Source organism: Carcharhinus amblyrhynchos, chromosome 1 (genome assembly GCF_965287045.1).
Source record: "Carcharhinus amblyrhynchos chromosome 1, sCarAmb.v2.hapA, whole genome shotgun sequence".
Lineage (NCBI taxonomy): Eukaryota > Metazoa > Chordata > Chondrichthyes > Carcharhiniformes > Carcharhinidae > Carcharhinus > Carcharhinus amblyrhynchos.
In genome coordinates this window covers 13,598,913-13,616,467 of record NC_137324.1, presented here as the reverse complement: position 1 = coordinate 13,616,467, position 17,555 = coordinate 13,598,913, and the positions used below count along the sequence as shown (strand labels likewise).

The 17,555-nt window shown below is 43.5% G+C and overlaps 1 protein-coding gene across 1 annotated transcript in view; it reads left to right on the top strand.

Moving 5' to 3' along the window:
- The window catches only part of LOC145348946 (sperm flagellar protein 1-like), a 62,460-nt gene that overhangs the window by 32,513 nt on the left and 12,392 nt on the right, over positions 1-17,555 (top strand). Inside the window, exons 3-4 of the mRNA XM_080197079.1 lie at positions 4,946-5,105; positions 14,110-14,149. Coding sequence (XP_080053205.1) covers positions 4,946-5,105; positions 14,110-14,149 — 200 coding nt within the window. The remainder of the gene's footprint in view (positions 1-4,945; positions 5,106-14,109; positions 14,150-17,555) is intronic.

The following is a 17,555-nucleotide window of genomic DNA, read 5'->3' as shown; positions in this document are numbered from 1 at the left end:
CCCAAGTACAAACCATCGCGCGTGTGCCCCTCGTTGGACAACAAGGCGGACCGACTTAAAACCTGTGAATGAAAAGAGAAAAACATTATTGTCATACCATATCCATTTACCTTACCAGGGACGCCCCAATGCTAATGAACCTTATTTAAAACGATCTCCTATATCCACCCATCTCCAACCCACTCATGTGCCTAAGTTACTCTTAAACAACTATAGCGTGCTTGCCTCCACCACCTTACTTGGCAGAGCATTCCATACCCCCACTATCCTCTATGTGAAAAACCTCCCTCTAATATCTGTGTTATACCTGTCCCCCCTCACCTCAAGCCCATGGCCCCTCGTACTGTGTGCCTCTATCATAGGAAATAGCTTACTTCTGTTTACTCTGTGGGGTTGAAGTTACAATCGGATCAGCCGTGATCTTATTGTATGGCAGAGCAGGCTGGAAGGGTCGAGTGGCCTACTCCCACACTTAATACGGATGTTTGTACGTGTTATGCCTAAATCTGGAATACAAGTTGATTCTTGCTCAGAAAGCAATCTAATTGCTGCAAGGCGTAGCAGGAATTTAAATTGAAACTTCAAAACAGTTTATTTTCCCTTAGTTTTCCCTTAGTGTTCTCAAAGATCAAGCTTGAGAGTAGTTCTTGTGCCCAGCTGCGGTGGTGCTCTCCTGTCACTCACTTGCTTAACACTTAAAGAAAACTGTTCTGGGCTGCAGTGCTGCCACTGTTTCTCACTGAGATTCAGGATTGTACGTCAACATATTTCTGGATCCTCTGCTTCACTCTGCTTCTGTTCTGAATCCTGGACAGATTTCTATGTTCTTTCAGGTCAAAGTTGCTAACTTCAGGGCCTTTATTTCACCTCCACTGTCAGCACGGTCGCACAGTGGTTTGTGTTGCTTCCTCACAGTGCCACAGACCGGGGTTCAATTCCTGGCCTCAGGTCATTGTGTGCGTGGAGATTGCACATTCTCCTCATGTCTGCATGGGTTTCCTCCAGGTGCTCCGGTTTCCTCCCACACTCCAAAGGTGTGCGCATCAGGTTGATAGGCCATGATAAGTTGCCACTTAGTATCGGGGGACTAGGTAGGGTAAATCCGCACTGAGACTGCATTGTCTCCTTGACTGCCTCTTCCTGGTCGACTCAGCTTCAGCTGAAAACTTTCACTCTGCTGTTCTAGTTTTGACCTATTCCTGCAGGTCACTCTGTTTCTGAATTCTACCCTTTTGCTATCAAATTATCTCTTTTCTGCCACCTCTTCGCTAACTTCCCATGCCATTCCCTTCACTCACCCTTCAGAACTGGGTTGGACTAATTCCTTCTGAAACTCTCATCCTGAAAGTAGATTCATCAGATCAGCAGCCTTACTTGGAATGATCCTGCAATGACTTTAACTTCAATTCTCTGGCTCCCTGAGCTTCTGTCCTTCAGTTTCACTCCCACCTCATGGCCAGAATCCTCTAGAATCTAAGTTTGGTGATGGGTGTGGAAGTGGGAGAGATTTCCACTGAGAGGTGGGATGACTGACCACACAAAATCAAAGGCCCAGGTGCCATATTTAAATGGAAACAGTCTGCACTATCCCTTCCACATTAGCCCTGCTACTGCTCCACCAGTCACTGAGTATATTTAAAGTAGATATTGACAAATTTCTAAACACCAATGGCACAAAGGGATAAAGCAATAGTGTGGGACAAAAGCATTGAAGTGGATGATCAGCCATGGTCATACTGAATGGCAGAGCAGGCTCGATGGGCTGAATGGCCCATGCCTGTTCCCATGTTCCTTCATCACTAACTTCATCTTTTCCAAACAACCATCGAATTCACTTTCAAATGGCAGAATTTGTAAAGGCACGATATTGCGGATGGTGGAAATGTGAAAAAAAAAGACAAAATGCTGAATTACTCAGGTCAGGCAGCATCTGTGGAGAGGGAAACAGAGTTAATGGGTGGGATCTTACAGCCTCACTCGGGCGAGACCGAAAATTCCTCCCTGAGGTCAACAGAGATATCCGCTGTCGCCTGTGGCAGGTGAGGTGATAGAGTTCCGGCCGATCGCCCTTCTGACATCTCTATCCCTTTTTAGTTTTGTAGAAGGGCCTTGTGGACTCAAAGTTAATTGTATTTCTCCACAGATGCAGCCACGTGGCACCATGGCACCCTCACAGCGCCAAGGACCCGGGTTCGATTCCCAGCTATTTGCGTGGAGTCTGCACATTCTCCCTGTGTCTGTGTGGGTTCCCTCCAGGCATTCTGGTTTCCCCCCACAGTCCAAAGATATGTGGCTTAGGTGGATTGACAACGTTAAATTGCCTCTTAGTGTCAGGGGGACTAGCTAGAGTAAATGCATGGGGTTAGGGCCTGGGTGGGATTGTGATCAGTGCAGACCGATGGGCTGAATGATGCATTGGCCATGCTAAATTCTCCCTCAGTGTACCCAAACGGGCGTCTGAGTGTGGCAATTGGGGAATTGTCATAGTAACTCCATTGCAGCTTTAATGTAAGCCTAATTGTGATTAATAACTAAACTTTACTTTTAAGATATTTCCATGTAACACTGTTAGTGCAAGTATCTCCCTACCATAAACTACAGGCTGAAAGAAATTAGGGCAATCCTTGCAGCCACATACAGTTAATATTATTATGAATGGGCTGCAGTTCTGTGCCAGTGTATGCCAACTTACCACAAAGATAGGTTGTTGCATAAGATTAAATCTCACGGGATCCAGAGTGAGGTAGCTAAATGGATACAAAATTGGCTCGATGACAGAAGACAAAGGGTGGTTGTAGAGGGTTGTTTTTTAAACTGGAGATCTGTGACCAGCAGCATGCCTCAGGGATCAGTGTTGGGTCCACTGTTATTTGTTATTTATATTAATGATTTGGATGAGAATTTAGGAGGCATGGTTAGTAAGTTTGCAGATGACACCAAGATTGGTGGCATAGTGGACATGAAGAAGGTTATCTAGGATTGCAACGGGATCTTGATCAATTGGGCCAGAGGGCTGACGAATGGAGTTTAATTTAGATAAGTGCGAGGTGATGTATTTTGGTAGATTGAACCAGGGCAGGACTTACTCAGTTAATGGTAGGGCTTTGGAGAGATTTATAGAACAATGAGATCCAGGGGTACATGTTCATAGCTCCTTGAAAGTGGAGTCACAGATGGACAGGGTGGTGAAGAACGCATTCAACATGCTTGGTTTCATTGGTCAGAACGTTGAATACAGGAGTTGGGACGTCTTGTTGAAGTTGTACAAGTCATTGGTAAGGCCACACTTGGAATAGTGGTGTACAGTTCTGGTCACCCTATTATAGAAAGGACATTATTAAACTAGAAAGAGTGCAGAAAAGATTTACTAGGATGCTATCGGGACTTGATAGTTTGAGTTATAAGGAGAGGTTGGATAGACTGGGACTTTTTTCTCTGGTGTGTAGGAAGCTTAGGGCTGATCTTATAGAAGTCTATAAAATAATGAGGGGTGTAGATCAGATAGATAGCCAATATCTTTTCCCAAAGGTAGGGGAGTCTAAAACTAGAGGGCATAGGTTTAAGGTGAGTGGGCAGAGATACAAAAGTGTCTAGAGGGGCAATTTTTTCACACCAAGGATGGTGAGTGTCTGGAACAAGTTGCCAGAGGTAGTAGTAGAGGTGGATACAATTTTGTCTTTTAAAAGCATTTAAGCAGTTACAAAAGGGCCAAATGTGGGCAATTGGGACGAGCTTAGTCGTTTTAAAAAAAAGGACAGCATGGGCCAGTTGGGCTGAAGAGGTTGTTTCCATGCTGTAAATTTAAATGACTCAATGAATGAATTCACGTGAATTAATCTAAAATATCAACAAACACTGCGATCATATCACTTGTGGAAGATACACATACTACAGCTCAACCCACCAGATGCTTTCTGTCATTTCTCTGAAACTACTATCATCTCACTTCATCTGTATTCTTGCCAAGGTATCCTAATCAAGGAGCATCTACATTCCTAAACTCACCTACACTCAATCTCAATTTTGTTGTTTTGACTTGTACAGAAGAATATTGTTGTTTTAGTGCCACCTGAGAACTATTCCATTGAAGCAAGTCTTAAGTCTCCAGTCTAGAATGATCCCTCAGTCCCTTTAGCTCAGTTAGTTCCGTTTGCAGTCTTTAATATTCATTTTTGACTACAATTTACAACATGAAATGAAACATAAATGATTCCTTTCTGTAGAATTGTTAAAACTTATTACTACTTAATTTTCATTCCTGACATTGTCCTTTTCATTTCCCAAACACCTGCACCAAGCAGAGCAGTTGTACATGTGTGTGTGGCTGCAATAAAATCGTGGAATGTTACAGCATTAAAGGAGGCCATTCAACCCATCGTGCCAGTGCCAGCTTTTTGAAAAAAAGCAATCCAAGTAGTTCTGCCGCCCTGCTGCCCACAGCCCTGAAATTTTATTTTCTGAACAGGGTTAGATAGAGTAGATTCAGAAAGAATCTTCCCAAAGGTGGGGGAGTCCAGAACTGGGGATCATAGTTTGAGGATAAGGGTAAACCTTTCAGAACTGAGGTGAGGAGAAACTCCTTCACCCAGAGGGTGATGAATGTGTGGAATTCACTACCACAGAATGTAGTTGAGTCCAAAATGTTGTCCGATTTCAAGAAGAAATTAGATATAGCTCTTGGGGCTAAAGAGATCAAGAGATATGGAGGAAGGGGGATCAGGATATTGAATTCAATGATCAGCTATGATCAAAATGAATGGCGGAGCAGGCTTGAAGGACCGAATGGCGTACTTCTGCTTCTAGTTTCTAAGTTTCTGAGTTTTTCAAGGATTTCTCAATCGCTTTTTGAGAGTGATCACTGAATCTGCTTCTGCCAGCCTTTTGGGCACTCTGGTGAGTTGATTACATGGTTGAAAACTGAAGTTTCTTTTCACTCTTAATGTAGGAAGGTCTTCAGCAGACTCAACTTCTACATTCCTGATGACGTGGTTCGCAAGGTTAGCCAGTGTTCTCCCGGAGTTGTGGAGCTTGTGCTGAACACGTTACGGCTCAAAATTGGAGAGAAGCTAAAAGAGAGAAAGAATAAGGCAACCGCATCACCTCAGGTTTGAAAAAATATTAAAAAGTTACAGGAAACTGTCAAGGATTTTTTTTTTGGCGGACTTGTGGCAACTAGCTCATCATATTGAATGAATAAAAAGGTTTTCTTTGCATTACACTTGTTTAAGAGCCAGTCATCATGCTTTGGATGATGGTTTAGCTGTAAATTCATAAGATGTTTTTAAGAACAGATATAATAGAGGCTATTTGAGCTTTATGGTTGCTTTCCATCTGTTCAATTTTTCACCACAACTCTCCATCATTTGTCTCTCCCAAGTGTGACTCACTGTCCCTGAAAGCTGACACTTTGATTTATAAATAATTACAAGTAATAAATCTCTCCCTATTCAAAAAGGGAGAGAGGCAAAAAGTCGGAAACTACAGGCTGGTTAGCGTGACCTCTTGATGGGGAAGATGATGGATCGATCATTAAGGAAGCATTTGGAAAGACAAAACTCAATCTTATCAGCATGGTTTTATGAAGGGAAAGTCATGCTTGACAAACTTGCTTGAGTTCTTTGAGGGCATGACCAGCAAGGTGGATAGTGGGGAACCTGTGGATGTGGTATATCTAGATTTCCAGAAGGTGTTCAACAAGGTGCTGCATAAAACACTGATCCAGAAATTGAGATTTCAGGGGTCTGGGTGTAGAGTTGGTTTGAAGATTGGCTGACTGACAGAAAGCAGAGGGTCAGGATAAATGAGTCCTTCTCCACTAAATGGCTGGCCTTGGAAAGGCTCTAAAGGAGGGTCACAAGAATGATCCCTGGAATGGAGAACTTGTATGAGGAACGATTGAGCGCTCTGGGTCAGTACTTGTTGGAGTTTAGAAGGATGAGAGAATATCTGATTGAGGTATATAAAATTTTAAAAGGGATTGATAAAGTAAATGTAGACCAAATGTTTCCTCTTATGGGGCAATCTAGAACAAGAGGTCACAGGTATAGGTTAAGAGGCAGTAGATTTAAAACTGAGATGAGGAGGAACTACTTCTCGCAGAGGGTGGTGAATTTGTGGAACTCGCTGCCCCATCGTGTGGTGGAGTCTGAATCATTGAATGGTTTCAAGAAGGAGATAGATATATTTCTAATTTTTAAAAATGGTTAAGGGGATATGGGGAACAGGTGCGGAGGTGGATTTGAGACCAGGGAGAGATCAGCCATGATCTGATTGAATGGCAGAGCAGGCTCGAAGGGCTGAATTTGCCTGCTTCTGCTCCTAATTTCCTATGTTCCTATAAAGACCTGCCTAACTTTCCTTCATTTTCCAAACAAACTTGCTCATTTCGTAACATCCCACTTGCTGTGGAAACTCTTGTTGATACGTTATTGTATGTTGCTAGACTGGCAGTCCAGAGTTTGAGTTTAAATTCTACTGTGACAAAGTTGTAGAATTGAACTGAGTAAAATCAGGTCATTTGCCAGCTGGAACTTGACAAATTACCATGAATTGTTCTGAAAATGCAACTATCTCCTGTCCTTCGGGGGAAGATAACATAGATGTGACTCTACTCCCACACCATTTGGTTGACTCTCAATTCTCTCATGGATGTTTAATAAATACTGCCCTACCCAATGATTTGCACATTCCACAGACAAATATTAACCAGCTTCTTTGTATAATTTGCAATCAGCAATTTGGTCTCACAACTGTAGAACACTTCCAAATGGAACCCCACAATTTTGGCAGTGGGTTGGTTCACTGCCCATATAGCTGGGTTGTAGGGTATCCCACCGCGAAATTGGTATACTTTGGTTACAGTCAAAGAAGAGGCACAAGTTAACAACTTTAACACCTTGCTCTTGTGTTCTTTGATAACAAAATGCCAGTGGGTGACCTGAGAGAGGAGTTCATAGTGTTAAAAAAAATCGTTGCAATTGAGAAAGCAAATGGTATGTTGACCTTTATTGCAAGAAGTTTTGCGTGCAGGAGTAAAGACATTTTGCTGCAATTGTATTGAGACTGCACCTGGAGTATTGCATGTCGTTGTTGTCTCATTGCCTGAGGAAGGACATATTTACCTTAAACGTTCACCAGACTGATTCCTGGGATGGGAAGATCGTCCTCTGAGGAGAGATTTGAGAAAACTGGTCCGAAATGCTTGAAAGTTTCAAAAAAAAATGAGGGGTGGTCTCATTAAAGCATACACAATTCTAACAGGACTCAACAGATAGATGCAGGAGGATGGCTAGGGGTGTGGGTGGAGGGGTAATTCAGAAGTAGGAAATACTCAGAGTAAGAAGCTGGCCATTTAGGACAGAGACGAGGAGGAATTCTTTCACTCAGGCTGACAAATCTGTAGAATTATTGACCCCAGAGGGCTGTGGAAGCTCAGGCATGGAGCATGTTCAAGATAGAATTCAATAGCTTTTTACACACTAAAGATATTAAGGGATATGGGGAGAGTGTGGGAAAATGGTGTTGACACAGAAGACCAGCCATGATCTCGATGAATGGTGAAGCAAGGTCAATGGCTTATTTCTGCTCCTAATTCCAGTGGATGGATAAAGGTAAACAAATTACTCTGGTGGGGGAATCCAGAAAAAGTGAACTTGATTTGTAAAATTAGAGTTCAATCATCCAGAAGGAAAAAGGTAAAATCATTTTTTCACAAGAAGGGAAGGGGAAATCAGAGACCCAAACCTAAAAGGCTGTGAATTCTCAGCCAATTAAAATTTTCCAACTCTGTATATTGGGGTAGGTGGAGTTGAGGTACAGTCGAACAGAATAGAATACCGACAGTGCAGAAGGAGGCTATTCAGCCCATCGATTTCCCAGCAATTCTGAATCATGCTGAGAAGCCTATGGGTGGGGCTTATTGCACCCAAAACACTGCAGCTCCGATAGGTGCCTCCAACTGCGCATGCGCAGAAAAAAAAGATAAAGAAACGTTCCCCTGCCACATTGCTCCCAGGTCGCATAATGCCTCCCCACTTCCCCTAGCCCCCACAGATATTGCCCCACTCCACAAAATTACTGACCCCCTTAGCCCCCCTCCCCCCTGCCCCTCCACCCTCCCCCCCAAACACTAATCGCATGCAGAGTGGCAACGGACCCCCCCTCCCCCCCACCCCACTGATCACAGAGTAGCAGTGGACCCCCCTCCCCCCCCCCCCCCCCCCCCCAACTGATCACATACACAGTGGCAGCAGACCCCCCCTTCCACCACCCCCCACCACCACTGATCACATGCAGGGTGGCAGCAGACCCCCTCTGCCCCCCCCAATCACATGCAGAGTGGCAGCACCCGTCCCCTGCCCCCTTTTGCCCCTTCCACCAGAGTGCCATCTGACCCGCCTCCTTCAGAGTGGCAGCACCGCACCCCCCCCCCACCGCCAATCCTGATCTGAGTCAAAGAGCCGCCGGAAGCTCGGAACCTATCTCCTCAGAAGCTGGAGCACCCAAATCAGACCTTTGCGGACCATGTCTGTTTCATGACACATCTGGAGGGGCAAATGCGGTGGTAAAGGGGAAAATGCCAATAAGTTTGGGCGAGTAGCCCATTAAGTCAATTTAAATGCATGCAGGTTCATTTAAATTGCTGTCGCGCCCATTTTGGGCATCGTCCCGATGTTGGCCTTTTTCAGGAGAAAGATTGTGGGCACGGATCGCACTACTTGCCTCACACCCGAATTTACCAAGATTTTGCACCTGAAAATGGGCACAACTTGACGGTAAATTCAGGCCCAATAAGTCAGATGGAGCTATTATATCGAGAAACAACACTAACGCTTCAGGTCTGAGACTTCACTGCTATCTGTCCATCATTTTAAGCCATCAACAAATCACCCCATCATCTCCGCTGTCCTAAGGGAAACAGCCCCCATTTTACAAGTCCACTGAAAGTCAGCAGCATCCTTGTAATTCTGCACTGTTCTATTTCCTTTACCTCTGATTCCTTCTTACATGGTGGAGCCCAGCACTACACAAGGTACAACTGTGCTCTGACTGCACGCCTATGCAGCGAATGACAAAGCAGGCTCCAGGGCTCGACTGGCATACTCCTGCTCCTAATTCCTATTTTCATATCTCTGTCTGATGTTAGATTTACCTGCTTACGGTTCATTTTTAAATGCAGTTGTCATGTTAGCCAATTTTCCTATTTAGAGAAATTCAAACAATTAAGAAACACTGTGTGCTCTCTTTCCCTGACCTAGAGTGCAGCCTCATTAAAATTTATTGTTCTATCCGCTTAAAGGTGTTGCTTTTTCAGAAGCAATTCTCTATGTATAATCACCTTCAATATTCTATAACCTTTTTTACCACATCCATCTGTGCATTTCGTCTGCATTTTCCCTCATTTGTAAAACTAATACAAAATATTTGATTGTTTTTTCATGCCTTCAGCATTTGCAATGAAATACTCTTGTATCTAAAGGGACCAAGGGATATGGGGGGAAGGTGAAATCAGGATGTGGAATTTGATGATCAGCCGTGATCAAAATGAATGGCGGAGCAGGCCCAAATGGCCTATTCCTGCTTCTATTTTCTATGTTTCTATCTGTTTAACCACTCTTTCATTTTTCATATATTTGTTTTTCCCTTTGATTTAACTGTTTGTCTTTTCACCCTGCTAATCATTAGAATCTACAGTGCAGAAGGAGGCCATTCAGCCCATCAAGCCTGCACCAACCACAATCCCACCCAGGTCGTACCCCCATAACCCCATGCGTTTACCCTAGCTATCTCCCCTGACACTAAAGGGAAATTTCGCATTGCCAATCCACTAACCTGCACATCTTTGGACTGTGGGAGGAAACTGGAGCACCTGGAGGAAACCCACGCAGACACGGGGTGAATGTGCAAACTCCACACGGATAGTAACCCAAGCCGGGAATTGAACCCGAGTGCCTGGTGCTGTGAGGCAGCAGTGCTACCCACTGTGCCACCCCAGTTTTAAAAGGTTTACCCCTTATCCTCAAACTATGACCCTTAGTTCTGGATTCCCTCACCATTGGGAACATTCTTTCTGACTCCACTTTGTCTAACCCTGTTAGAATTTTACAAATTTTATATCCCGTTTCACTCTTCTATATGGGTATCATGGTGGTACAGTTGTTAGCATGCTGGTTCACAACACCAGGGACCTGGGTTCAAGTCCCAGCTTGGGTCACTGTCTGTGTGGAGTTTGCACATTCTCCCCGTGTCTGCGTGGGTTTCCTCCGGGTGCTCCAGTTTCCTCCCACAGTCTGCAAGACGTACTCGTTAGGTGAATTGACCTGAATAGGTGCCGCAGTGTGGCGACTGGTGGTATTTCACAGTAACTTCATTGCAGTGTTAATGTAAGCCTTACTTATGACTAATAAATAAACTTTAAACTCCAGTGAATATAATCCTAACTGATTTAGTCTCTCCTAATGGGCCAAATGCAGGAAATTAGGATTAGTTTAGGAGTTTAAAAAAAGGGGCAGTATGGACAAGTTGGGCCGAAGAGCCTGTTTCCATGCTGTAAACCTCTATGATTCACACCTAAGCACGTATTTCTCCACTGTATTTTTTTCTACATTCTTTTGCATTGTTCTAATGTTTAAGTTTCAGATTATCTGTAGTCTGATAAGCATTCTAGTTCAGATGAGACTTTCTCGCCTCATTTCAAATTCATTGAGCTCAGTAATCCTTTCTTCAGTCTGATTTAGAGAGATTAAAAATAGAAGTAAGCACAATTTTCTAACGAAGTTCCAAAGTGCTGACGTTCTATCAACAAAAAGCAAATTCCACTTTCAAAACAGATTGAAATAGGCATCCAAAGAATACAAATATGTTGACCTGTAGCTTGATAAAAAAATTCTGGAGAATTTATCAAATTGATTAGAATCACTAGCTGAACTCCAGCTTTCCTCAGCAGATAGTTTTTCTTTTTATTGATGACATTCTTGTTGTGGTCCAATGGTAATGACAAGATAAATGTCTGTGGCAACACAATGGTTTGTGGGGTCAATTTTAACTCCTGGCACTGGCACTCTTGGCTCCACTGGGGGAATTTAAAATAAAGAAATGCACCTGAGGATATTTTTGTTGACAGCCGTCGTATTGACAACACAGGATGCCGCAGCATAGCCACTTCCACTCAAAGCCAGATGTGATAACGCAGAAACTGGCAATACAAGTGTAATTGGCGGCATATTCCATCTCATAGATCTTCATCTGTGTCAGTACGGTGGCACTATATCCTTGCTTAGGTTCCAGGGAGAGCAATCATGGGCACTTTGGTACTTTGAAGTCTTTAAAAAGAATCTCTATAACTCATGATTCTTCCTCTCTCCACTTGTGCTGTCTGTGCCTGCAAAGACTTGATTACCTGTAGACTCTCATTCTAACCATTACCTTGCAATTGTGTATATGTCCAACTCGGCTTGTACTCGTTAGAGTTTAGAAGAATGAGGGGAGATCTCATTGAGACGTATAAGATGATGAATGGGATGGATAGGATAGAGGTGGAGAGACTCTTCCCGCTCAAAAAAGACAGTAGGACTAGGGGGCACAGCCTCAAGATAAAGGGGAGGCGGTTTAGAACGGAGTTGAGGAGGAACTTCTTCACTCAAAGGGTGGTGAATCTCTGGAATTCTCTGCCCGTTGAAGTGGTGGAGGCTGCCTCGCTAAATATTTTTAAGAAGCGGGTTGATGGGTTTTTGATAAGAGAGGGGATTAAGGGTTATGGGGAGAGGGCGGGAAAGTGGGACTGAGCCACAACAGATCAGCCATGATCTTATTGAATGGCGGGGCAGGCTCGAAGGGCTAGATGGCCTACTCCTGCTCCTATTTCTTATGTTCTTATGTTCTTATTATGTTCTCCGCTCAGCGGATGAAGGAGCAGCGCTCCAAAAGCTTCTGATTCCAAATAAACCTGTTGGACCTGGTGTTCTGGGATTTCTTATTGTGCCTACTCCAGTCCAACGTTGGCAACTCCACATCACTGTTAATGTAAGTGTACTTGTAATACAAATAAATAAAGTAAACTTAAAATTCACGTACAACGCCCTGCTTATTTGACATAAAAAGAAAATGCCGTGTATGCATTTGTGTGAGTATCCAAATGATTTGCAGTGCTACTGTAAGCCTACTTGTGACACTAAAATAAACTAAAAAGCTGACTGGGACCTATCATCAGAAATAAAACAATGAAATGAAAGAGAAAGAAGAAGAAAGAGGAACCTCAGAAGACCCCTAAATGCTTTACATCAAACTGAGTACTTTTGAAGTCACTATTGCAATGTAGGAAACTTGACAACCCATCTTTACAAAGCAAAATCCTACAATCAGTGATGTGGTACTGACCAGATTATCTCCTTTTCGATGTTGGTTGCGGGAGAAATATTGTGCTCGGCATCAGGAAGAACTTCCCTGGTCTCCATCAGATAATGGCATTGGATCTTTTACATTCCCCCTGTTTAAGGTCTCTCTGAAAGATGGCATCTCCGTCAGTGCAGTGCTTCCTCGGAACTGCACTGGAGTATTACCATCAACGAGAGGAATGAGGGCACCAGTACTTGTAAGTTAATCTCCCAAGTCACACACCATCCTGACCCAAAAATACATTGCAGTTCCTTCACTGTCCCTGAATCAATATTTCACAATTCACTTCCTAATAGCACCGCCTATCATAAGAACATAAGAAATAGGAGCAGGAGTAGGCCATCTAGCCCTTCGAGCCTGCCCCGCCATTCAATAAGATCGTGGCTGATCTGTTGTGGCTCAGTTCCACTTTCCCACCCTCTCCCCATAACCCTTAATCCCCTCTCTTATCAAAAACCCATCAACCCGCTTCTTAAAAATATTTAGCGAGGCAGCCTCCACCACTTCACCGGGCAGAGAATTCCAGAGATTCACCACCCTTTGAGTGAAGAAGTTCCTCCTCAACTCCGTTCTAAACCGCCTCCCCTTTATCTTGAGGCTGTGCCCCCTAGTCCTACTGTCTTTTTTGAGTGGGAAGAGTCTCTCCACCTCTATCCTATCCATCCCATTCATCATCTTATACGTCTCAATGAGATCTCCCCTCATTCTTCTAAACTCTAGCGAGTACAAGCCTAGTTTATTCAGCCAAGCCTAGTTTAAAATGGCTCATCACCATGTTCTCAAGGGCAGTTAGGGATAGGAACTAACTTCTTGCCAGCAAAGCTTACATCCCATGAATGAGGACTTGAACACAAGACCTTCTGACTGAGAATGCTCTATAATGTTCAAGAAAGGATATAGTTACAATGGAGGAAGTACAGCAAAAGTCCTCTAAGTTGGTCCCTGGAATGAGGGAGTTGATCAGAGGCTAGGTATTTCTCTGGAGTTTAGGAGAATGGGAGACAATCTCATTGAACCATACAAGGTCTGAACAGCTTAATAGAGTAGACCTCAAAAGATTGTTTCTGCAGTTTGGGGCGTCTAAAAGAAAGGCACATTCTCAGGATAAGAGGCCAATTATTTCAGACAAAGATGCAGAGAAATCACTTCATTCAGAAGGTTTGAATCTTTGGAATTCTCTATCCCAGAGCAGTGTGGTTGAATATATTTGAGGCTGGGATAGACAAGTATTTGATCTCTCAGTTAAGGAATATGGTGAATGGGCAGGAAAATGGAGTTGAAGCCCAAGGTTGGCCACGATTGTATTGAATGGTGGAGCAGGCTCGATTGACTGTATGGTCCACTCCTGCTACTATTCCTTGTGTTCTTGTATGTAACTATAAAGCACCTTTAACATAGTCAAACACCCCAAGGCATTACTTGGAACGTTGCCATGCAAAATTTGACAACGAAAAACATGAGGAGATAATAAGGTAGAGGATCTTGGTCAAAGAGGTAGGCTTTAATGAAAGTCATAAAGGAGGAAAAGAGTGGTGGAGAAGTAGAATGGTTGAGGGAAGCAATTAGGCCCTGGGCAGCTGACGATAATGGAGTGATTAAAATTGGGAATGTTCAAGAGGCCAGTACTGGTTTAAAATTTCAATCTCACTTTTGCTTATTTCGTTGTAATACCGCTGAAAGAACATGATTTTTTTTTTGCTGCATTGTTTTTCACAGGATCTTGAATATTATAGCACGGCAATGGAACAAGACATGGGTAAGAGTTTATCTGCACACGTGACAAATGTAGTGACTGCACACATAGCGAATGGTGCTTAGTATCACGTGAATGTCTGTGTCGGTTTTCCAGTACCTGCAGTACTGAGATTCTTTATTATCTAATGTATGGAAATGAATGAAAGAACGTCAGGGCATAATAACACATAAAACCATTTTCAATGTGAAATACACAGCTCCCATGGGAACAGTTTCATAACATCATAGAACAGAATCATAGAATCCCAACGGAAAAGAAGAAGGCCATTTGACCCATTGAGCCTGTATTGATAATTATAACTAATTATCCACTCTGACACATCCCAACTGACAGCTTCTTCCCTGCTGCCATCAGACTTTTGAATGGATCCACCTCGCATTAAGTTGATCTTTCTTTACACTTTAGCTATGATTGTAACAATACGTTCTGCACTCTCTCCTTTCCTTCTCGATGAACAGTATGCTTTGTCTATATAGCATGCAAGAAACAATACTTTTCACTGTATATTAAGAACATAAGAACATAAGAAATAGGAGCAGGAGTAGGCCAACTAGCCCTTCGAGCCTGCCCCGCCATTCAATAAGATCATGGCTGATCTGTCGTGGCTCAGTTCCACATTCCCGCCCCCTCCCCATAACCCTTAATCCCCTCTCTTATCAAAAACCCATCAACCCGCGTCTTAAAAATATTTAGCGAGGTAGCCTCCACCACTTCAACGGGCAGAGAATTCCAGAGATTCACCACCCTTTGAGTGAAGAAGTTCCTCCTCAACTCTGTTCTAAACCACCCCCCCTTTATCTTGAGGCTGTGCCCCCTAGCCCTGCTATCCTTTCTGAGCGGGAAGAGTCTCTCCACCTCTATCCTATCCATCCCATTCATCATCTTATACGTCTCAATGAGATCTCCCCTCATTCTTCTAAACTCTAACGAGTACAAGCCTAATTTATTCAGCCTCTCCTCATAGCTCAACCCCCTCAACTCCGGTATCAGCCTAGTAAACCTCCTCTGCACTCCCTCCAAGGCCAAAATATCCTTGCGTAAGTACGGCACCCAAAACTGCACACAGTACTCCAGCTGCGGCCTCACCAATGCCCTATACAGCCACAGCAAGACCTCCCTACTTTTATATTCAATCCCCCTCGCGATGAAGGCCAGCATCCCATTTGCCTTCCTGACCACCTGCTGCACTTGCAAGCTGGGTTTTTGCGACTCATGCACAAGGACCCCGAGGTCCCTCTGCACCGTCGCCTGCTGCAGTTTTTCTCCACGTAAGTAATAATCCTTCCTACCATTATTCCTACCAAAGTGGACCACCTCGCACTTGCCAACATTAAATTCCATTTGCCATTTCCTGAACTGACTTTTAAAGACTGCACTTGAATTTCCAAACCTGACTCATCCCATTTCATCTGCGATTTACACCACTGATTCCCCCAGTGAATTTGCATACTTACAAATGGATATGGATTGGTTAGGTGAGTGGGCCGACATATGGCAGATGGAATTTAATATGGATAAATGTGAGGTTATACATTTTGGTCAGTGGAATTAAAAAGGCAACTTATTATCTAAATGGAGGAAAACTTCAAAATGCTTCAGTGCAGAGGGATCTGGATGTCCTTGTGCATGAATCACGGAAAGTTAGTATGCAGCCACATCAGGTAAGAAGGAAGACAAATGGAATTTTAGCATTCATTGCTAATGGAATAGAGTATAAAAATAAGGAGGTGCTGTTGCAAATGTACAGGGCATAGACAAAGCATACTGTTCATCGAGAAGGAAAGGAGAGAATGAAACCACATCTGGAGTACTGCACTATTTTGTCCCCTTACTTGAGGAACGTTGTAAGTGCATTAGAGACAGTTCAGAGAAGGTTTACTGGATGGATTCCTGGGTGATGGACTTGTCTTACGAAGAGAAATCAAGCAGTTTAGGCCTATACTCAGTGGATTTTGGAAGAGTGAGAGGAGATCTATTGAGGTATATAAGATGCTAAAGAAAAATGATAGGGTAGACAGAGGACAGAATTTTACAGCCTGGCTCAAGCAGAACAGAAATTTCCGCCCGAGGTCAATGAACATTTCCTTTGTCTGCCCCTCACCTGCTCCAATTCCATGGCAGGTGAAGCGATAGAATTCTGGCCAGCAGATGTTTCTTCTTGTTGGACATTCTACAATGAGAGGCCATAGTTTTAGACTAAGGGGTGACAGATTTAAGACAGAAATGAAGGATAATTAGTTCATTCAAAGATCGCAAATCTATGGAATTCTGTACCGCAGAATGCAGTGGACGCTAAACAAATTGAAGGAGGAGATAGATAGGTTTTAATTAGCAGAGGGATGAAAGATTATGGGTTGTGGGTAGGAAGGTAGAGATAGCTGAAGCTGAGATAAGATCAGCCATGATCATATTGAATGGTAACCCAGACTCAATGGGCTGAATTGCCTACTCCTGCTCCTGATTCTTATGTTGGTCTTATGTTTTATGTATTCACTTCCCACAATTAGTAAATTAGGCTTCATTGTGATTTCCTCCAAGGTAGCTTAGACTCCTGATTTTCTCAGCCAAGGCTTACAGTTGTTGAACAGTTAAGAAATGCCAGAAATTGGTTTGATCATTGGGAATTTAAATGCACAATTGAATGATAAGTTGCACCATTTTAAATCTAGACCCTCAAGTGATTTCTCACCATGTCGCATTGTGACTAGTCACATGCTTGGAATGGTCAGGTGGGTGAGATTTGATTTGATTTATTATTGTCACACATATTAGTATACAGTGAAAAGTATTGCTTCTTGCGCATTATACAGACAAAGTATGCCGTAGATAGAGAAGGAAAGGAGAGAGTGCAGAATGTATTAGAACGTAGAACACTACAGCACAAATAGGCCCCTTGGCCCACAAGTTGCACCGATCATATCCTTACCTATCTGTAACTCCCAATCCCATTAAATCCCATGTACTCATCCAGAAGTCTTTTAAAAGACCCCAGCGAGTTCGTCTCTACCACCACCGACGGCAGCCGATTCCACTCACTCACCACTCTCTGAGTGAAAAACTTACCCGTAACATCTCCTCTGTACTTGCTTCCCAGCACCTTAAACCTGTGTCCTCTCATAGCGACCATTTCAGCCCTGGGAAATAGCCTCCGAGAATCCACCCTATCTATTCCTCTCAACATTTTATAAACCTCTATCAGGTCGCCTCTCAACCTTTGTCTCTCCAGGGAGAAGAGACCTAGCTCCCTCAACCTATCTTCGTAAGGCATGCCTCCCAATCCAGGCAACATCCTTGTAAATCCCCTCTGCACCCTCTCAATAGCTTCCACATCCTTCCTGTAGTGAGGCGACCAGAACTGTGCACAGTACTCCAAATGGGATCTGACCAGGGTCTTATAAAGTTGCAG